Below are 23,370 nucleotides of genomic sequence, written 5' to 3'. Positions count from 1 at the left end.
AAAATTCTACTTTGGTCATTTTATACAATAGCAGTTGCTCCATTTTTATGAATCCCTCCTGTATTAATTGCCTGAAGCACTTTGAGATCAAGTTAATATGGCATCAGTCAACTTTGTCTCATATGCATTCCAATTGGAATACAATACAGGTTTTTTGGACCAAATTTAACTAATTTCATATAAGTAAAACTGTATAGAATTACTTTGTTTTTCTGGTTGGAGAGTTGTAGCTAAACAGTGAATATGCCGTCCACCACTGGATGGCAGACTTGGACTTTGTAGATCCAAAATGTTTCAAGTGGTCAATCAAAATCAAGTGAACTGCCATAGTCAACAATCTTTAATATTTACATATAGCTAAGGAATTCATTTAAAATAGAAGCTGCTGAAGTCAAAAGTTACACCAGAGACAAAATACTGCAATCCAGTCACAGGTCGGTTTCCAGCTTGTATTCCTGAAAATGTCCTCGGATCTCTGTTTCACTCAAGTCATCTGACCATCTTGATCCCCGATGGAGTGAAGGTCCTACACCAGCATTTGTACGTAGTTTTTAGGGACCAAGGCCCGTTTTCCTTTCAAATCTCCCAAATACCATTCATCACCAACGGACTCCAGATTGGTTACGATATCCCCGACCTGTGAAAGAGGGAAACCAGTGGTCAGGAATGGTATTGGCCTGCATCATTTTATTCTTTTTCTATGTATTTTGATCTTTATCAACAATAGAAAAACAAATAAAAGATACCTGCAGAGCGAGCTCCTCATCACACTCTGATGTGTAGTTGTACAAGGCCCTGGCACTCCCACCTCCAGTGGCTCCATTCTGCTGGTTATTGAACAACTCCTGGTCTGTTGAGGAAAGCCAATTGTTTTTATAGTATAGGATGAAACCATCAGTTCAATTTTATATATATATATATATATATATATTATATATATATAGGCCCAAATACGACACTTTTACAGAAAAAAAGAAAAACAATTCCACACGAGTGGAAGTATAGAGGAAAAACTCCCTTTTAACAGAAAGAGATCTAATCAATGCTTCATCAAATCATTTGTCTTCACTGTCGACATGAAAATACACTTAACTTTTGATAGAAGTCTAATCAATTTTAAGTATAATAACCATTAAAGTGCTGTACCCGTGTTGGTCTTCATAAAGTTGGTGGGGAACATGCCCTCTCTGCCGTCGAGTCTGCCGCGGCTCCACTCGGCGTTTAGGTGCTGGGTGATGAGGATGCAGTCGCCCTCTCTGAAGGACAGGTCGTCGTCCGACTTCCCGGTGTAGTTGTACTGCGCCACGGCCCACTCCGCGCCGGACTCGGGCTCCTGCAGAGCGAGAAGAAACGTCTGGGTTCACTCGAACAGGCGAAATTATCTCTCTTTACACAGCTTTAAAATGACACGGCCAACATTGTCTGCACTGACGGAGCGTGGTTACCTGAGCAGGTCTGGCGACCTCGGGGTGTGCACTGGGAGCAGCCGCAACCATGCCTGTGAAAAGGCACATGACGGCCAATTAAAAATCAAGGCTCACAAATCTGCCACAGCGAGGAATGGATGTTAGAAGGATTGTTTTCACATCATAAGGGAATAAATCAAAATACATTTTGGCTTTAAAAACACTGAGGTCACACTCTTATCTACATGTTTTATAAATATGACGGCGCTAAATTAAGGAATGATGGGAGTTGGGCCGTGAATCTGACCTGATGGCCTCTAATTTGCCTTTCGCAACTCCTGTCTGTGGGCAGAACCTGGGTAAACAATTACTTAATTAAACTAAACAGAGTGCTTCATTCATGACGTGTTCAGGGAATGGTCTGTGGCATGTCACAGGACTCAAACTCGCACAACTTCTACACAATTAATGCTTTGGCTCACACCAAATAGTGATTTTTTAAAACGTTTTTCATATTAGAAATGTTTAGAAACGCTTGTCGTATCCATTTGCAATGCAAAGCATAACTTCTTATTAAAGCTGATTTGACATATCTGTTTAGTCTTTATATATGTTTTTTAACTGTTACATTTGACTTATTTCAAGAATGCATTGAATCAGTATGGAATGAATTAATATATAACTCTAAGTTCACGGTTTTGACCTTCTCACCCTTTCAGTGTATTCACCAGACTGACACGCTAACATTTGCGTATTGTTGTAAGTTTACTGCAGAGTAAATATTATCATAGCTGGGAGGTTGGAGATGATCTTACCCGGCAGAGCGATCCTGTTGGGCTGCTGCTGCTGACTTGGCGGTGGAGGCAGATCTTCAATAATCTCCACAAAGTTCATGGGAAAGATGCCGATGAGGCTCCCAATCTGTCCCCGAGCCCAGTCGTCTCCCATGTACTCCTTCAGCTGGATCACGTCTCCCTCGGAAAATGACAGCTCGTCACTGTGCTCCCCCTCAAAGTCGAACCTGGCCGTACACCTCGGACCACTGGAAGGAATTCAAGCGTTCAAGTTGGATCATTGAATTAAAGTGGAAGGATGAAAACTCAGGTTTGATGTTGTGAGTTGTGCACCTGACTGGAGCCGGTATTGGTCTTGGTTTTCTTTCAGGGAGGGCTCTGGGTGAATTCGACTGATGGCGAAAAGGAAAATGTTTATTATCCATTGTTTAGAAGTTTGCTTTACTTCCAGAGTGTCACTAAAAAGCTGATTGACTGCAGGGAAACTCACCAAGACTTTGACATAATTGATGGGAAAGAAACCAGCAGATCCCCTGCAGGTGCCTTTGTACCACTCATTGTCCACCTGCTCCACCATGGTCACAACATCTCCTGCCCGCAGAGCCAACTCTCCAGGGCCCTCTGCGTGAAGAGGAAACACTTTAGCGCCACACAAAGGCAAGGAATTACATTATACGATAAGCTATTCCTCAAATACATCAAATGGCTGTGTCACTGTATTACAGACTCATTAAAGTCTCTTGATGTGTTTTGAAGGATTTCCTCAAAAAAAGAAGAGTGAACACATGTTGTGCCCCGACTAATGGGAAACAATTCCCTATCCTGCATGTAAACTCTGCACTAAATACACACAGTGGACTTTTAACCACCGATATTGGACAAGCTCTTCTCGGAGTCAATGTGACATTTTGATTCACAAGTATATTTGGCATTAGTGTGCAATCACAGTGCTGTCTGACTTGAAGTTTACCAGGAAAGAAGTCATGCACAGCTTCCACCTTAAATCCGCCTCCGCTTGAAGCAGCCGCACCAGCACCCTGGAGAGAAACCGCAAAACCACTAAATGTATCATTTTTTTCAGGCGACGACCACGACGCAATATCGATAAAGACTCTGACATGAAGGACAGACTTTCACTTGTAAACAGGGGCTACTTTACCTGCGGTGGCGACACATCCAGCGGAGTTATGACCTTCATGCGAGACTTGTGGACCCGACCTCTCGTTTCGCCAACTTGGCACTCAAAGTGCTCGTGGTCAGTCTCATTCAGCAGCACAAGCACATTATTCTTCTGTTAAAAGCATCATATGCGATGGTTTTAGTCATTTGTGTGGGACTGTGGCTTAAAGTCAATGTCATGTGTAAAGCACATTATTAATGCATGAAAAGTGCTCAAACAAGTAAAGACTGATACACTGACCGAAAGTCCTTCAAACATACTGTTGTCAAATAAACAAGGTTTTTCCATATAAAGGCATGAGATAAACGAGTACCTGAAATGAGAGTTCTCCAGTATTACTTCCATTGTAGTCAAAGGATGCGATCCCATGGGGAAGCTGAAGCTGGTGGAACAAGCAAACAGTCATAAAGATTCATGAATCAGCTTTGGAGTCTGTTACAGCCGGCATGTGCAGCGGTGGGATCTCTCTCACAGTGTATTTGTTGTAGAGACGGTGGCCCGGGTTGGGCCTTGGAGGCAAGGCGGGTCCTTTCAAATGGGACCTCTGCACCTGGGGCGCAGGTGAAGTCTCCCATGGTGCCGACTGAGATCGACCTATGGCCTGAATGTTTGGAGCTGGGGGTCTCCCAGGCCCTGCTTTGGCAGGAGGCGGACGAACTGGAGGAGGCCTCTTCACAGTGTGTCTCCTGAAATGCAAAGTGGGAAAATCATCTTCAAAAAGTCAAAAAAAAAATGATGAAATGTTTCATCATACTTATTGTCTTTTGCTCACCGGGGTGGTAACGACGGTTGTGTTCCAAAGGTAGACGTGGTGTCCTGAGGAAATAGTTCAGAGCTGCATTTCTCTCAGTGGTAAAACAGATACGGTGCGACTGTGCAGTGCAGCAGTGGAAACCAGAGGAAGCGTGAAACAACGCAAAGCATTCAAACACGGATAACCTGAGCTCAGTAGCAGGAAGTGCATTTACAAGGCAACAAGAGTCCCTTTGTTTCGGAAGGAAGAAATTACGCAGGTAAGCTGTATAATTAACAGAGAAGACTAAGCTGATTTAGACATTTCCCATTTCGTGATAAAACAATGTTCAAGACTCATTTTAGTGAGGAAGCGGAACCATTTACCAACTTTGATTGAACGTTGGCTTGAACATGGCTTTTCTGTGTAGGACTGATTTGAGGCTCATTCCTGCACTGTAATGGAAATCCTACCTGGAAGGAAAGACTTTGTCTGTGGTTCACCAGAGAGCCCACAGGCCTCTGAGAAGGCAGGGGAGGCGGATTGTCCTGAAAGTTACTGGATACTGAGGAAAGATGAGACCACAGAACACTTAAAAAAAAAAAAAACAACCAAAAACTAATGCTCACTTTCAGTCTGGGAAAACATACGCGAACAACCTACAAATGATGAACCTCAATTCCATATATAATAAACACTGGCATGTCTAATAAAAACATCCCACCACAGTCAACACTGGACTTACTTGAACCAGTTCTGCTGGGGACTCTGATGGTGGTTGGCCTTTTGGTGATACTTCCTCGAGAGAAAGGAGCGCCCTTGCTCTCTTCACTCCACTGAGATTGGAAAGATGCCTGAACTGAACAAAACGAACACACACACACACACACACACACACACACACACACACACACACACACACACACACACACACACACACACACACACACACACACACACACACACACACACACACACACACACACACACACACACACACACACACACGACTGTGATGGCTGTCTGGCTGTTTTACATCCAGTGGAATTAAGATCAGGAGGGGGTCAAACTTCACATCAACATTTAATTATAAGAGCACCTTTACTTTCATAATACTGCACAAACATGTTAAAAACAAAGGCCCTCCCTTCCCCCCACACACATTTTTAGAATTCTTTATACTCTATTGATCGCTCTTGAGGAAATGATTAATCGGTAATGACCCATCTTATTTTCAGGAGCAGTGTGCTGCTACAGCATGGTTCCCAGGAAACTGCTAGGGGGTCACGGACACACAGTACTGACTTTTCAACAGTCAGACATACGGTCCTACTTATTTAAGTAATCTGAAAGACCAGCAGTTAAATCAAGAAAATAAAAGGGATATTATTTAAAATCCATATTAAAAAAAAGGGCCTTGGTTTTGTTTTTTAAAATGTCATGTAGTTCAATGTGGCCCTCAGCTCCACAGCATTACAGTATATTAGAAAGATGACTCACTATGGGTTTTTTATCTTACCCTTTGGAATAATTTAAATGGACCCTAAAATCTACAGAAATAGGGCCTGTGGGCCGTTGGCCTATAATTTGGCCTATGGTACACCCAGGGGAAGTAAATAAAAAAAATATTCAAATGCTTTGATGTGTTCTATATATACACACACACACAGAACAAGTTTATTTCTGTAGTATAGGAGTGGGTTTTTGAAAATGTAAAGTCTGCAAGCATAATGCAGCATGAAGAGAAACAGTGCAGCAAATATGTTTTCATATTTCTGAATGAAACAGAAAATGATAGAGGACCAACTTTTTCTATGTGCCTGTATTGGAGGCACGACTAAAAATATGCTTTGAAATTGCATTCATTTGTCTATTACATGACAAATACATGATTTGTTCAGAAAATAAAAATTTTCTAGTTATACCAAAGAAAGAATCTACATGCTTACATCTGGTTTTTGTCGCATTTAAATATGTTTTTCAAGTGTTGGACAAAGGCCTAGTTTGAGTCATTACTACACTTGTTCTGGACACACACTGCTAACCCTGCATAAATCCCACAAATAAAACACAATATGATTTGAATTAATGAATCAACCTACTTGGCAGACTGTCCACAAACTCGTTCCCTCCTAGGGCGGCGGCTGAGTTGTGGTTGTTTATATTCAGGTTGGGTGTTAGCGGCTCCTTCGCTGGTTTGGTTGGAGGTGAAGGTTGGAAAGGCTGCGCGTCGTCCTCGTCGATGGTGTTGGCCCTGGTCAGCACGGGGTGACGGGACCCGTTGGGGACGGCTCCCCTGCTGTGTAAACTCTCGAGCTCCTCCTTTATCGAGAATCCGCTGAGTTTCTTTGGGGGTTGAGGTCTTGGGGCTGGCGTGGGGTTTTGTGGGGCGTCCGTGTTTGGTATGTTCTGATTGTTGTGATTGGTATCATCTTCAATTTGGGTAAACTGAGGTTTGAGAGCTACAGAAGGCTTGGCGGACACTGGCGGTTTGCTGACGCCCGTCCTGGGGCGAGGTTGTGGCTTGATGACTTCATACACATGCTCTCCATCTGTCTGGCTCTCAAAGGCCTGGATCCTGGCCTGGATGTTACGCTGACTATGGTTGTTGTTCATTTCGCTGGCAGCATCCTCAGCTTGTGGATCGATAATGTCACTGCTCTCCTTGCACCCAGTCTCTGCACCAAAAACTTCCAACAACTCCTCTAAATACTTATTTGAGGAAACCTCCTGCGCATTAGAGTGAATATCGTCACAGTTTCCACTGAGCTTGACCAGAACTTTGGCCTCCTCTTTGATTATCTGCTTCTGTGGTTTTGTACGAGGACGTGGAATCGGATGTGGACTGCCCTCTGAGTTCAATGCAGAGGCAGTAGATTCAGCACTGGCAATAGTGAAAAGAAGTGAGTCTGTTGGTGTGTCCCAGTGTACAGTGACAGATCGCGTGCATGTGTGTGTGGAGCCTTCCTTTACGATCTGTGGCACATTGCATTTACAGTCACTTTCATTCTCAGTGTTTGGTTGCCCTGTAGCATCTGCTGAAACCTTTCCAACTGGATTTGTTGCTTGTTTTCTGTCGGGAAGTTTCGGAACAAAAGGCCTTGGTGGCTTTTGTGGTTTTTTACCTGAAAAATACAAGAACAACAACAACAAAAAAACAGTATAAGAAATCTTTATTGATAATGGAAATTAAAAGAAGGAAATACCCAATGAAAAGGTGCCTCACCGGCAGTGGTTTTCTCAGTTAAAGGTGAAGCTGCAGTGCATTGTGGGACTGTGGGGGCAGCGTCCTCCCCCACGGGTTCTGTCTGTGTGCCGCTGGTGGTGCAGGCGGTCCGACGGGGAGCTGCAGTGGGCCTGACAGTGTGTCCCTCCTCCGTCTTCTCTTTAATCACCTGATCGTAGGTTGGTGGGTGCTGACACACACACACACACACACACACACACACACACACACACACACACACACACACACACACACACACACACACACACACACACACACACACACACACACACTTTAGTAAGATCCACATGGCGTATGTTAATTAATTGCTATAAACATTATTATTGTGAGTTCCTCAGTGTTTATCTCACGAGTCTGAGTTTTAGTACCAATCACCACTCTATCATTACAAATCTTTATTGTTTCAAAAAGTGTTTATTGAAGGAAATAATCATCATTGGTCAAACAAAAGCCACCTGAGAGACAACCTGGAGGCTTGTAGACCAGCCTGACTGAGGAGGAGGAGGAAAAACCACTGAAGATCCCAAGAACCAGTTATTACTGACCAGGGGCTCTGCTGAGACGATGGTGATCTCCGGTCGCCTGAAGGACGAACAAGATAAAAGAGAGACATCTGAGATATAACCAAAGACATCTACCACCAAGAGAATGATATTTATAATATAATATAATTTTTTTTTTTTTTTTTTATCATTCATGCTGGCTGTCAGACAAATGGTACTGTTAAAGTGTAAACATGAACAGGAATTTATGTAAAGTTGTTAAACATTACCTTCGGTCTCTAGTGTTGTCACTTTGAGAGTTTGCCTTAGCTACAAAGAGAAATAAATATGTCAATCTTCAGCACTTAGGACCAGCAATACTCAACTTCCACTTCTCAGAGCAATATTTCTTTATAAAGGTTTTCTGTATTTATTCAATTGCTTTGTAAAGCACTGAATTGCCCTGTGTGTGCGCCCTGTGAATGGTACTCTATAAATAAATGTGCCTTGCCTTGTATATATGTCATTTCTATTATCCGTTTAAGCTGCAACAGCAAGTGTGGAAAATCTTCAGATTAATTCAAAATGGACAAAATTGTAAGAACTGTACTTAAGTATCATCTTTGCTAATTTTGCTGTCATGAACTTAAAGTTGTGAAATGGTTGTTTATTGTTCTTCCAACCTGCCAGTGTTTTGTTAAAAAAGCAGCAAACAAAAGGAAACAGTTGTCTACTTGTGGCTTGTGATCCACAATATTGGTTAAGAGTACCAAAACAAAAGCAGAACTGCTGAAGCTCTGCTTACACACAAAGCCCTTACGTGATCTATAACAACGTTCCAAAACTTACTTCGTTTGATAGCAGCTCGTATAGAGGACAACGGCCCTTGACTGAAAAGAGAGCAGAGCACAAAGCAAGGCCTGATTAATGACTTTATTATCATCAGAAGTATCAGAATAGAAGAGAAGCAGAGGAAGTGTCGAGCAAAGAGACAGAAATGGCTTAAATTGAATATTGTTGATGAAGGGTAGAGTCGCAGCTTGACTTGGTTTGGATAGTGTTAAGTAGAAAGAATAACTGATCAAATAAATATTTATGATCCTGCACAAGTATAATACTTAAATCATTAAAAAAAAAAAATAGAGGTTAAAATAAGAACTGTCACAAGTTTATATATATAAAAAAAATCTATATTATTGTAAAATGTGACAAGTTTTAAGGCTTGAATGAACAAGAGCAGCCTTTGAGGAAATCACTCCAGTTACTATATTAAGCTCTAATCACAAGTTTGTTTAAAATTCACCTACCTTACAAAAACATCTCTTACACGACCAGGAGCTGCATGTTTTGATAAAGTTTCACACCATTTATCCCTTAATGCCAAAGATGGCTTTGTAATCCTTTTTTAATATCCTTGTTGTCTTTGTGCTCGTCGTGTTGCAGATTAAACTAATGTGATTCTCTGGTGAGTTTCCACCGAAGCTACAGCAAAGTCTCCTGATAGAGGCGGGCTCATTACTCTGCTCATTAACACCTGAATGCAGTAAAGTGTCTGGGGGAAACAAAATAAAAGCAGTGATCCTCACGCTCCGGCTTTTAGCACACACTTTATGTAACTGATTAGCCGAGGCATAAACACAAAGATCTGAAGGCCACAAACACATCGTGTGTCATCCGTCACAATGGTGTCTGCAATTGGCTGCTCAGATCACATCTTAATATCTACATATAACAACAGGTGATGAAGAGCAGCGTGTTGTAATTGTCCCTGCTTTTGACCTTCTGTCTGTCACAGAGGCTTCACCACCACATTGTTTGGTCCATTCACAACATCACCATCAGCAGATCTGAGTTTTAAAGGGACAGCGCCCTGCTCCAGGCATACATGGATCTGCTGCTGGTTCTCCCACGTCACAGACTGAAAACATGAGCTCATACACATCATACACACCAGGAATGCAAATGCTCTGGCTTAGATCTTCGCCCAGGGTGATCTGTGGAGTAGAACAGAGATGTGTTAGGATGAAGGCAAACCATTTTCAAAGATAATGTCCAGATGTATTTTGTCAAACTTAAAAGTAGAGTTACTGGACTCAGATAATATCCAATTAATAGATTGTGTTATCATGGGCATGTATTTTCTATGTGCATGTCTGTAAACAACATTACGTCAAAACTACTGTATGGATTCTGTCGAAATTTTCACCACAGATAGACATTATGCCATGGGAGATTCCATGAATATTTTGGAGGTGATCTGAAAACATTTCTTCTCATTCTAAGTCCAGGTCAACCTTTGGCGTATGTCAGACATCTATGATTGTTCCTGTTTTCTACTGTAATATCACCTGACAACTGTCTACAAATTCATCAACATCGTCTTCTCGAAGCAAATGAATCAGGTCAACTGGATTTTTTAGATGTTTTGGAAATGATTTTGTTTTGTTGAAAACGGCTGGCTAGCCTGGGCCAAGGGAACAGTATGAACTGATAAAGCCACTTGATGATCGGATGATAAGATGATCGGATAAACATCTTTCAAGAAATAACAGATCCGGTTACTTTCTTTCACAATGTCTTTTTCCCCTATTACATGCTTGACTGATGAACATACACATGAATCCAGTGATGCTTAAACACAACTCTCAAATCTTTGAATGACAAAAATGTATTGTTCTAAATTCCAAGCATATTCTGGTGTGGTTTGTTGAATCAATGTCTAAATGCAGAAGCGAAACTGCTGTGAGTCAAGAAAACACTAGGACATTTTAAGGACATTAGATAATATGGAAACCAGGAGGTTAATTAAAAGCAAGGACATAACGATATATCTTGAACTGTCTTAAGATGAAAACAAAATGCTGCTTCACTTTACTTTCTTATAACTTATCTTTAATGTTGCACAGAGAAGCTCCAGATGACATGAAGGTACAGTGAGAAATGTATTAATTCAGACAAGCGTTCGGAGAGGTATGAACGTGTTAGGTCATCTAATGCTTCAAAAAGTAATTAAAAGATAAAAAAAAAGAATAATCCCGACACCTACAGACAATGAGAGAGATATTAAAACTGGAAAAATGTCACCATATTTGATTATGCCTCAAGTTACAGCATTTTAAACAAGAAAAAAACCTCAAATTGTACATATATCTCAAAGCTCAGCATTTGAAAATGTCCAATTCTAGCAGTATTTCTCTGATAGAATATAATGATCTTAACAACATATGTGGCATAATGTTTTTAAACTGAGTAAAGAGACAAGGGTTTTTCTCTTTTTCTCATTAAACCTTTTTTCTTTTACAGTCTCGACTAGTTTCAACATTTAAATTCAATTCATCCAGTCTTCAAAACCAGAGTGAATGTAAACTGAAAACAAACAATATGTGAAAATTACTGGACAAACAAACACTGGGAAGTGGAAATAATACTAAAATCACTGCTGACAAGCATCATATAAGTTGTCTTATTGAACCACCGTCTACACTTGATCCATTGTGTATAACTTGCACACCATGCACACATGAGGAGAACGTGCACAGAAAGGCCTTCAAACCCAGAATCGAACCAGAGATATTCTGAGGTGAGAAACACTAACCGCTAAACAGCATCAAACAAAGCTCTTGACCTTATATACTGGAAAATACAAAAGGCCAAACCCTAACAAGCACCATCAGCTATTCAATCCTGATAAACCAGTTACTTGTAGTTTGACCGTGTCAGTGCTCTCATAACTGACATTTGAAAACAAGCTTTTCTGTAACCATGAAAAATCTCATTTATCAACATCTCATCGTTGCCTCTTTTTCTGAATGTTCATTTAAAAACCTTCCAATTCAGAGAAGGAAGGCAGAGCTCTGTAATATGTTGATGAAGAAAGAGCACAACGCAAGCCATCTTGAGCAGCAGCGAGAAGCTGGGAAGTGAAGTTTGTTTTGCTAATCTGAGTCCTTAACACCGAATATAAACAATCCGGGCTAAAGGCTTAAGTTTGCTAATTGTTAAAATGATGTTTTCTCTTAGGCAACAAAATGTGAGCATATAGCCAAACTAAACTAAAATTACTCTCACGTGTCTTGTGTTTCCTGTGTGTGCTGGCGATTGAGGTCATTTGTCTTTCTGAGGACGACAGCTTTGGTGTTTATGCCTCCAGACTGAAACAACGGCCTCGTTGGCGGTCTGATCCACCTGTCGTACCTCTTAGTTGTTATCTCATGCAGCCACATTTCTGCTGCTTTCAGTTACACGTTAACTGCACTTTAGAACAAGGTTCATCCGCACTTACACACACACCAAGAATTTTCTTTTTTTCACCACGACTCTCTTATACTTTAATCAATTCCTTGTAGACATAATAGCCTAATTATCTGTGGTGTTAACGGTGGAAAAAAACTAAAACAAACAAGTGTTAACAAGAGTCCCTACCTGTGAGGAATCAGAGGAATAAATTTAAAACCTTCAGCATCAAAACCATCAAAGACTTTCGCTCCTGGATCATTGAATCCCAGACTGAGCTTGACGAGGAACCTGAAGCCGGCAGGCACACACCCACAGACAACACAGGAGAGAGGGCCGGCCCTATAATGTGTCACTGCTCCTGTGTTTACTCGGCCAATCTCATGAACTGGAATGTAGTCGATCAGGAAGTTGAAGGCTGCAACGCTGCATCGTCGCTGTCTCTTTGCTCGGCAGGTGAGATGTGACAGGAATATCCACATTGCAGGAAAAACACACTTCTTTATGCTTTAATTACATATCAAAAGATGGCATGAACCACTCCTGCCTCAATCTTCATATTGTACGTATAACCCAGTCTCTGCCAGGTAAATATTTTGCCAGAAAGAAAAAAAAAATTAATTATTACACAAGGGTTTCATCCGTGACCAGGTCATGATCTCCTATATCTGCCTCTATATCGGCCATGATTGATCCCAGTTGGTTCACTATCCCAGTGGGCAACAAGCTCACAGACACACAAATCTTTAAGGTTACTCATTCATCGAACCTCACTGGTCCAAACTGGGATAAAGTTGAAATACAAAATAAAACAAAACAAAACAAATCCCACACACTCCACACAAAAGGGCCCCGAGCTATTCCGACTGTTTTCCTCCTTGCGAGGCGTGAGCGCTTCCCTAAGTCCACACTACTGCTTGAATGGTTTTGAAAAACAACATTAAAATCCATAGGACAGCTTTTTGTTCCAATTTGTGCTCTTTCTAGGTTCCTTTTTAAAAAAAAAATTTAAAGTTTCATTTGACAGTTTTACAGGTTTCCCAAACACTGTACGAAAAGGGATGGTTTCAGGTTGATGTCTTCCAGAGAACGCCGCCCATAACACTTTCATTTATATCCCAGAACAGTAAAGATGTTTCTGTGACAGCGGGGAAAGTCAACACACAAACTCTCTCTCTCTCCGCCGCCGCCGCCGCAGTCAGCAGGGATGGTTTCCACTTCACAGTCGCGCTATCGCTCGAACACATGCTGACATTACTCAGCAACAGTCACAGAGCAGCTGGTGAAACTGGCAACAAAAGGCGCAGCAGCAGCGTGTCACATTACAACCAGCCAGAAGTCCACACAAGTCAGGAGCCTGATTCTTTTCTGAATCAGAGAAAAGTTTGATATTAGGGATTTCACTTTGCTGGGGTCCCCCCCCCCCCCCCTCCACGAGAATTAATACAAACTACGTAATGTCTAAACGATGATTTTCAAAGTGTGGAAGAATCACACTGCAGCTCCCTACTCTCAGCCAGACGAACTTCCGTGTCGCACATGAGTTGTCTCACGCAAAGTAGTAATTTTTCATTCGAATGCCAATTTAGATTTCACATTATAGCTAATGACTGATGTATTCAAAGGCAAATGTAATTTGTTTTTTGAAATGTGTGCTTTCATATAATAACTGCTCATTTGAGCTTCCACTTTCTTTCATGACGCCTCAAAAAATAAAAGGAACCAATAGCAATCAGAGATTTCTGACCTCCGCCAAGGGTTAACATAGACACAGGGAAATTACATGTATTCCACACCCACATCAACTGCCTTTATTCATTTATTTAGGTTTTTGGAACAGGTGATTTTATATTTCAGAATTTCAAAGAACACAAGATGAGGATCATCATTAAACTTTAATGGGTTCTTCCTTTGATCAAAATGCACCCGCGTACCAATTTTTATGAAGATTCACTCATTCGATTTTGAGATATCTTGTTAACAGACAAACAAATAAACGCTTTTAAAACCACCATTATAAAGATACTGGTTTAAGTATCTACTTGTTGCTAAATGTACTTTTTTTTTTTTTTTTATCATGATTTCTTCTCAAAAACTCACTTACTGGGAAAATAGGTAATTCTCCCGAACCTTCAGTTTTTTGTTTTTTATTTTTGTCTGCCTCTAATTTTCTCTTTCTCACACAGTTTGAAAAGCACTCATCCAAAACATGCTGGGGCTTTCATCAGAAAAAAAGAAGTGCCTGACTTGAGTCAAAATGAAATCATCAAGGTGTGACTTGTGGTAAATGCCAGAAATCCCTTTTCTAGTAAACCGCAGGCCAGTCAAAACAGATTTGGCCTCAATTGGACAAAACAAGCCAGTTGAGAGTTTCCAGATTACAGAGACACGGCTGAATAACACAAAGTCATGAACTGATGTTGCCCTTTAGTCAGAGAAGATTAAGCGTTGTCAATGCAGGGGGGTGATTCACAGTGGAAAGGCCCTCCATAGATTTTGAAGTGGATCCAAGTATCTCCCATTATTATTCTTTTTTTTGTGTGTGAAAGGATTGGAAATGGCATCAAGTCTGAGCAACAGCTCGTTCATGACACAGCGACTTGTCTGCTCAGATACTGACAGGAATTCCTGCACAGACAGCTGGTGGGGGTCAGGGTGTGGCGGGGGTCTGAGCAGGCAGATGGGTCGGGCTTGGTACAGGGGAATCAAGGAAAAAAGTCTTTGCACACAGGTGTCACGAAATAAATATTTCTATTTCTGGGATTTACAGCTGCATGGTGTGAAAGCCACATATAAAGTGGCAGGGTTGTTACTGGCATGGCTAAACCGGAAAGTGATTACTATATCACTCTTTATTGAAAACAAAACAAACTGGCTTTGCATCATTTTCACAGGCGGATTAAATTGAATTAACATACAGTTGTTCTTTTGGTGTTTTCGGAATAAAGTGTGTTGGTTCAATTCCACACAACAACCAAACACAACAGGCTGTACTGCATGTCCTATTTTCCAGTTTACAAAAGTATCAGAGGCATTCCCACCCTCATTCGTGTCAAATAAATTATCTAACTAATTTAAGGGGTGTCGATTTGTTCTTTTAATCCATAAATCTACCCGATTGCTGTTATCTCTCTGATGAACAGCAGTGACTTTAAAAGCTTAGGTGAATTATTGGCGATGCTATATTTTTTCTGGTTGTTCAACTTGCCACCATCACTGTCTGGTATAAATCTGTACATCAAGTCATCGAATGCTCCTAATGTTGGATATTTCACACCTCAAATCATCATTTTGTTTAATTATGGTGCGCTGACTAAACAGACAATTCTCTTATTTTCCAGTGCAAAGCTTTTTTCTTTTTTTTAATTTACAAATGAATGTCAGAAAAGAGCACAGACCCTCTGAGCAAAGCTGAATAAGTTGTGCCACACCATTTTCAACTCTGTGTACACAAGTTAGAAGTAATATATCTGGTAGCCAAGTGGGTACATAATCTGGTTTGATTCCTCTAATGATCTGCTTTCATAGAAGCAGAGGTGGAAGGATTATTGAGTATTTGTACAGAAGCACAAGCAAACTCTCCCTTACAGCAGCATTGGCTTTAATTACTTTTGGTGCACATGATCAGACTTTGTAGCCAGGGTTCCAATCCATATCGTGGCATTTGCAAAAGTTATAATATTTTGCTCCTAAAATGAAATAAGACTCACAACAAATGGAAATATTGTACTCAACTTGACAGACAGACAGACATACAGATAGATAGATAGATAGATAGATAGATAGATAGATAGATAGATAGATAGATAGATAGATAGATAGATAGATAGATAGATAGATAGATAGATAGATAGATAGATAGATAGATAGATAGATAGATAGATAGATAGATAGATAGATAGATAGATAGATAGATAGATAGATAGATAATAGCTATGTAACAGAACTTTTGAATGACTTTGTATCCACAACACAAGATGTCCTCGGCTCAACTTTCAAAACAAACGAATAAGCTGGTCACATTTTCACGGGGTGACTGTGAGTCCGACTCTACCTGTCGTCTGGCCCCTGCGGACATGTCTGCGCTCCCCCTGTTCCTCGTCCTCTCGCCGGGACTCTGCCATCAGGGTGGGAAACACTGCAGAAGGGAAGAACTCGAGTTTCTCACACCAGTTGGTTCGTTTGTTGTTGTTGTTGTTGTTTTTTTTTTTATTTTACTCGGTCCACGGAGTGGATGGTGGGGTAGAGCCAGCGGCTCCGTCTGATGGAGGTGGTGCCGTGCGCTTTGTGCGTGCGCTCTGCGTGCCGGACCCCAGCAGGCGGTAGCGGCCAGCCCGTGCGCACTGCGCAGGAATGTGCTCAGTTAAAAGTGGGACTGGTCACTGACAACACCGACAAAAGTTAACTCCTTCATCCAGCTTTTCAGTGCTTCCATTGTAAATCCGTCAAACATCTTAAAAGAGGGTTGTGAAAATGATCCGAATCCATTTGTTTCTTATGTGAGGTGTTTGATTTGGATGCAGATGCAACTTTCTAACATGAGAAACATTGGAGATGTTGTAGTGCGCAGGCCAGGCCACTAGTAGTGGGTGTATTTTTGTTTTGAAAACCACGTGTCCAAAGATGTAAACATAACATAGTATGTTTAACATACAAACTCTTTTTAGGTACAATATAATACTTGTTGCAATGATTTTCCATTTTTTTCAACTGCTTCAATTACACAGGGTACATGTTGTTCATATATGTACAACAATACCAAAAATATAATCTCAGAAAAGTGAAAATGCAATTTTACCAAAGCATGCAAATGGGTGTGAACGTTTGTGTGTGACTGGGTGAATGTGACTGTTGCTAGCATTGGAAACACACAGCAAGTAAAGCAAAGTTACTATTTTCAATGGGAAAACGCACAAAACAATTTGCTGTGAATCCGGTGTATAGTTGCATGGCACATTAATAACCCTGAATAAACCTACATTTATATGTATACGCAACTCTGGCAATCCTAAAAACCCCTGCAGTCTGCTGCTGAAATGCACTACAGTTCTAATAGATAACTCCACTAATCTGCCACTAGGTGTCGCTACAGACCTGGAAACCATTTGCAGTCTGGTTAAACGAGCTTCAACCTTATCTGATGGGACCAACAAATGGTAAGTATTGTAATTTGTATTTCTTAAGGCATGTTTGCTGGTACTTGCTCAAATTGTATCTTAGTCTAAACATAGACTTCCCCTCTGTGGCGCGTAAATTCAAAGTAATGTCCCTATTTTTAACTCTACTGTGTAATTTTATGGTTGAAATCACAATGATCAAGCTCCTGCTGAAGATAGGGTTTGAATGCAGAAATTCTGAACGTTGAAACCTGATTTGCGTGATGGATTTAATTTAATACTTCGAAATATAGGAATAATAAACTGTTTACAGAAAAAAAGTATGCTCTGTATTTTATGTTCTTAGGAATATTGAAGACCCTTTTGGGAGCCTTTCTTTAATTGAAACATTATTTGAACGTTTTTTCATTGTTTCTCCACATTTCTGTTTCACAAGACAAATGATAAGAAAGAAAGAAAGAAAGAAAGAAAGAAAGAAAGAAAGAAAGAAAGAAAGAAAGAAAGAAAGAAAAACTGGAAATACTAAAGATATAAAGCAGATTTTAATTCTTCTTTCGTTTTGTGCTTGTTGTGACAGTCAAGTAATTAGTCCTGGCATAAAAAATTGCCCCCAGGGTAGGGCAAGTACTCTTGACATTTATTCAGCCACTCAAAATTCAGAACTGGCAACCTCAGATAAATGTATTGTGCAACTATACAAAGTTAATGTCAGCAATAAACCTTTAGACGCCTAAAAAAAATACCAAATAATGCAGAAGAAAGGTTTTAGCCTAAGTGTTTCCTGACTGCTAAGGCCCAATAATAATATTTCAGCAGCAGCCTATCTGTCAGCCTGTCTTACTGAAGTTATCCAATAGGTCAAATGTAACTCGACCTGAATGGGGAATTTTACAAAATTTAAAGTTGATGCGTAAAAAAGTTTTGGCCTCTTTGGATACAGACTCTATTATCTACTACCTGATTGATTACTTGTCGTCCCTCGCGTGTCTGCTGCTGAAGACTGTAGCGTCTGCGTGGAGGCGCGCGCCTGTATTACGACTCAGTGGGAGGAGCGTTCCAAGCGCTGGATTAGTGGCCGTGTTTCACCTATATGTGTGTATGTGTGTGTGCGCCACGTACGGACTGGGTCAAGTAGCTCCATTACGTGTGGCACTGAGCGCCTCCGTGTCGGGTTTTACCCTAGCGGGACGGTGTGTCGCCGTGTCGGGGGGAGAAACGGTTGTGCGTACCCACGAGAGGACGCACGGAGCGCGTGTGCGTTTTTGTTGTTTGGTTGGAAACCTGCCGCTGATCGCCTCTGGCCGCCGTGCGCTCCCGTCCAGGATCCGTCCCTAATCCACGGTAAGAAACGAGGGAAATAAAGAAGGAACGAGGTCTGGAAAACAGCGCCTGCGTGGTTATTTTGCCGTGAAGTCAAACTTGTGCGTTAACGTGTGACCTGTCAGCGCCAGCAGCAGGAGCAGCAGCAGCTCCGGGTGTGTTTTCTTCACTTTGTGATTGACATGTGCGGTGTGCGTGACAAGCTTCAAACGTTTCCACGGGGGATAAAACAAAAACAAACTCTGCTGTCACGTTCGAGGATAGGAATCAATAAAGTACGGCGATCTTGTAAAGTTGAGAGAAGTGAACAACCAAACAGCGCTCGGCGGTGTTTCTCATTACGCTCCTGGAGACAAAGTAGACCCACCCAATGTGCGGTCCTTGGTGTTGAAACCACGCCAGTCCCCGCTCAATAACACGCATGTGCGTGTGCTTTCACAATATTTGTTTGGTAAAGATGTTTTCCAGCCACACAGGTGCAGCTCTGTTGTCCTGATTCACCTGTGTGAGTTCGCATGTCCACCATTTCACTGACGCCAACAGGTGTCCGGTTACCTGCAAACATCATCAATGTTGCATGGCTGGTCATCTTGTGTGTGTCAATCTTCCAGAGGTGTCCTCTTCCATCTGCTAAATCAGTGCTCGTCACAGTCTCCTCATGTAAACAGAATGTTCGGCATGGGTGGGCAAAAGTTTTTCTCTCGGGCCCAAAGTGAGAAGTTAAAGTGCCACGCAGGGCACAGCCTTAGATCGACTCCAGTTCTGCTCAAAATACAGATCTCTCTTAGTAGAAAGCAGTTTGATGTATTGGCAAGTCGCCGAGGAACTTATCCGTGTGTTTTCTTTAGGCCATCGTCTTACTTTTGTGCACTTTGAGTTTGTTATCATAAGCAGTTGTATTGCATGTATCCTGAAGACAGTCTTTAAATGACTGATTCACTGTTTCTCATTAAGATTTAGTGACCTGACCAATGGCCCACAGCTCTGATGTAAAGGGTCATTTTCAGTTAGAAAGATGCTTTTGTTGGTGGCTGTGGTTGTTTGATCTGGATATTACTGGAAAGATAGTCAAGAATCGACTGTGTGGATTTCATATTTTAAGAAGTGTAAAATCATATTCTTTATTAAAATTTGTCAAGAATTGAAATGGAATTGTGAATTTTACCTTGACAATTTTGTTTTCTGACCAGAGAGCTCATGGAATCTCATGGCCTTCCTCAGTTATCATTGGCATACTTTTAAAACTATTTTCAGAGGGCCACAACCTGGTATTCATGCAAGTGGATTTACATTGTAATATCATGTGAAAAATTATTTAATTGATTGAATCTGACCTCTGTAATTGACTAGCGTTGGTCTTTAAATTTTTTTTTCTTCTCCACTATGTTTGTTTTCTGAATGGCTCAAGGTGACTTTGGATTAACTTTGAGTCTTTGTGCTCATGCTGGAAAGTCGTTGAGCTTCAATTCATAATTTGTCAGCGTTGCAGGAGATTGTGTGCTCACGGCTGTCATGGAGATTCTTTGTTTGTTGTACTTTAGCTACACTTTCCGTTACGGTCACTCTCGCATCTCTTCACACTGCCCGTAATGAGGGGTCCGTGTTGTCACGTGACTGTAACGCCACACTGGGTTTGTGCTCTTTCCGCCAAACTGTTTGATCTCTATTTTGAGAACAACTTTCCTCCGCAAATGACGGCATGTCATCATCCGACGTGGTCGCTGTGGTCTGAGAAGTGGAGGGATGTCTTGGACACAACCGTCGGCTCATTTCTCCGTAGAACTGAGCTACAAATGTACTCCTGCAATGCTTTTAAAAAAAAAAACTTCAATATTAATAATGGAGGGTTGTTTATTTACCGCTTTATTTGCCTTTATTCAAAACACTTGAGGCACCACAGTGAGGCTCTACAACTGTGTTCATTGTGATTCCTGGTGTTTACAATTAGTTCCATGCTGTGTTTCAAAACACCACTCATAGATTTTTTTTTTTTGACGTAAACACAAGCGGGTGAAAATAAAAATCGCATATATGCAGAAAGAAGTGTATGGAGCCTTTTCTGAGCAATGAGGAGAATGTGTAACTAATCGGCTGGTGATGTTAAGACGGGATTCAAATCTCACAAAGCCTCTTGGAGGATGTCTGTTTCTGCTGCAGCAGTATGGGGCTCTGTGTGTGTGAATATGTGCCATGATAATATGATTAGATGTATAACTTTAAGTCACCAGTCTGGAGCTGAAGTGTGATTCGCCTCACCTTGTTGGTTGGTGTCCCTTTAATGTCTTCTTCAAGATGAGCAACACAAGTTTGTGTGCACTTCTGGCAGAGCAGTTGACAGAGTCCCAACTATCAGCAGGTGTTTACCCCCCAAACTCGCCTGAAGGAGCCGGCTCAGCTTGGTCTCATGGTTGTGATTAACCCCACCCTCCTCGCCCCATGGCCTGACGCTGACCCTGCCAAGTTGACAGACTAACATGCTTCGTGTTCTGCATGTCAGCAACAGATGCTGTGTTTCTTTTAAAAAGAATGGCTGTTAGTTGTAGATAAGTTGCTGAAGACTCACAGGAAGAAGAAGTCGGTTTCACTAAGTCCAAAGTTTGAAAACCTAGAGAAACGCATTCATGGCTTTAAAGCTTACTGATTAACACATAAATGTTGTCTTTAATGGATTCTTAGATAATAGAGTTTTATCACAGTGTAGTGAAATAGGCACGAGGTCAATCTAAAATGACGGGCAAAGTGATTTGAACAGAGTGATTTCAGTCATATGATTCAATCGTGGTCTGCCTGTGAAAAATACCACTCCATTTTCAGAACCACTTGTAATTGTGCAAGTGGTGGTTCCAACTGAAAGCTTGCTGGTTTGAGCGGCAGGTCAACACTTAGGGGGATTGCCGAGGGACCCAAAGGGTCAAGTTTTGCTTAGGTAAATCTGGAAGTGAGAAAGTCTAACGCGCTTCCTTATGCCAGTTCTCTCAAAAATGTGGATCCCAGAATGTCTCAAAGTAAAAACCTTTTATAAAGCAGCTTTAACCGAAGTGTTGGATCACATTGGTTTTGTACAGCCTGGCACGTAAAGGGGGAATTCTTGTTCAATTAAAGCAGTATGTGAAGAAACTGTTGACTTGTTTGACTTTGCAGTTGAATGTTTAGCTATTTGCTTGAACCTTCACCAAAGTTTTTCACTTTAAATCCTTCGCTCAATTATTGTCTGTGTCATAAAGCAGCTATACACTGTGTGTCTCATGCATTTGAAATTAGGCTGCTCCAAAAGTGGCCGACGTGCTACGGACATGAGATTGTATGACGGCTTCTACAGGCTCCAGCTACTAACAACCAATTGAAAAGCAGCAGACGATGATGTGACGTTCCGAGCGAAGCCAGCGCTGCACCAAAATAGTAGTTGGCTGATTCCTGAGAGGATAAAATACTGGACTGCATTCAAATTCTCTGTGTGTACTTCTATAGCAATCTTATACCGTGCATTGACATAGGAAGCGGCCGTCAACACGTCCTATTCAATAGAACGCAACATCAAACTTACTGTCCTGCAAAGCTTGTGCAGCCCCCATTGCAGAGTCTCGCAGCGAATTAACTTCTAAAACTGCTAAAAGTGCTCGGATTTTTGGAGTTTTATGTCAATCTGTGAGTGAAGCGTACTCTTTTCTATTTTCATTTTCTCATTGAATATCCTCAAATAAGCCAATACCTCTTGGACACTATTTTGTGTCCAAGAGGTACCTCTGCCAATACCCCTTGGACACTATTTTGTATTTTGGTCGGGGTATGCATACAAAAGCCCCATGGCACCCATAGTGGAATTACATTTTTTTAAAACCAGGTTCAATTTGTCCTACCTGGACAAATGAATCACATTCTACATCTGGGAGGTATTGATCTTTTTTTCCATGGACATATAGAGAAGAACTGTAATTTGTTTCCAAAAATTATAATGGTGCTTTTTCTAATCTTTAGATATGTTTGCAAACTTGGGGGGAAAGGGTATGTCTTTTAGCTCACTTCTACCCCACTCTGGAGAATTGCCCCTGCTCACCCGTGTCTCACAGTGGTGTGAAGAGAATACATTGAAACTAGATCTGGTTGAACCACATCTATTTTGGAGGAATGAAGTGTAAGGATGTTTGAGGTGCCTGCAGTGTGTCGTCTGTTTTAGAAACGAAGAGAGACACTTACTGTGCAGGTGAACAGGCCACTATTTACCACTTGTACTTAAAGCTTAGCAGTGTATGCACATGTGCTTTGTATGTTTTCTTACCGTAAATGATGTGCCTGGAAACACCTTTGCAATTACTCGAGTAAATATTTGTTTGTGAGCTTCACTTGTTGTCTTGTTGTTCTGTTTTTAAGTTAGATGCGGCTGTTACTTGAAGCCATTTCCTATCAGAAAGGCCTCTTTTGTTTTTATCCCTTTGACAAATCACAGAAATATGGTGTGGCAGCGAGCTCTCATCTGTCTGATAAACAATCTCTGAACTTTCGAGACGTGCGATATCTTCTGCCCGCCCTCCTCCATTCCACATGCAAACACGGCTGTGTGTGTGTGTGTCAGTGAGCGAGACCTGATGCAACCGAACCAGAGAGGAAGCGACGGGAGCAGAGATAGGATATACCCACACAAAACATGGCCTTATCACTGACAGAGGCCTATTGTGGTCCGGGAACAGGCTGAAGTCCCTGCATGCTGACATAAAAGTAGAAATGATGTCACCAGCCCACATTGCATATATACAATGCAGCAATCTAACCTGTGTGGGTCAGAGAAAACAGAATGTCCTCTTTCATAGATAAAGAAAGGAGGTATGTTTGAATCTTTCCTCAAAATTTGGAATGACTTGTT

The 23,370-nt window shown here is 41.3% G+C and overlaps 2 protein-coding genes across 3 annotated transcripts in view; one reads left to right on the top strand and one right to left on the bottom strand.

The window, feature by feature from the left end:
• Window positions 1-370: 370 nt before the first annotated feature.
• sh3d19 (SH3 domain containing 19) lies at window positions 371-16,339 on the bottom strand. Its single transcript, XM_080520872.1, has 21 exons — window positions 16,130-16,339; window positions 9,794-9,836; window positions 8,692-8,732; window positions 8,133-8,172; window positions 7,906-7,942; window positions 7,340-7,529; window positions 6,216-7,238; window positions 4,859-4,972; window positions 4,587-4,678; window positions 4,153-4,196; window positions 3,853-4,066; window positions 3,694-3,762; window positions 3,360-3,491; window positions 3,171-3,237; window positions 2,691-2,821; window positions 2,534-2,592; window positions 2,222-2,448; window positions 1,446-1,498; window positions 1,147-1,333; window positions 747-850; window positions 371-637 (listed from the first exon to the last, which is right to left on the bottom strand). The coding sequence occupies exons 1-21, from the start codon at window positions 16,197-16,199 to the stop codon at window positions 527-529; spliced, it is 3,048 nt and encodes a 1,015-aa protein (XP_080376998.1). The 5' UTR covers window positions 16,200-16,339; the 3' UTR covers window positions 371-526.
• A 2,025-nt stretch (window positions 16,340-18,364) lies between these two features.
• Window positions 18,365-23,370, top strand: part of fhip1aa (FHF complex subunit HOOK interacting protein 1Aa) — a 31,320-nt gene continuing 26,314 nt past the window's right edge. For both annotated transcript variants that reach the window (XM_080520267.1, XM_080520266.1), the window contains exon 1: window positions 18,365-18,533. The gene's annotated coding sequence lies outside the window, so the exon portion shown is untranslated. The remainder of the gene's footprint in view (window positions 18,534-23,370) is intronic.

Source organism: Blennius ocellaris (genome assembly GCF_963422515.1).
Source record: "Blennius ocellaris genome assembly, chromosome: 3".
NCBI classification, from domain to species: domain Eukaryota; kingdom Metazoa; phylum Chordata; class Actinopteri; order Blenniiformes; family Blenniidae; genus Blennius; species Blennius ocellaris.
The sequence above is the reverse complement of the archived record's forward strand: the minus strand, read 5'-3'. Positions and strand labels throughout refer to the sequence as shown.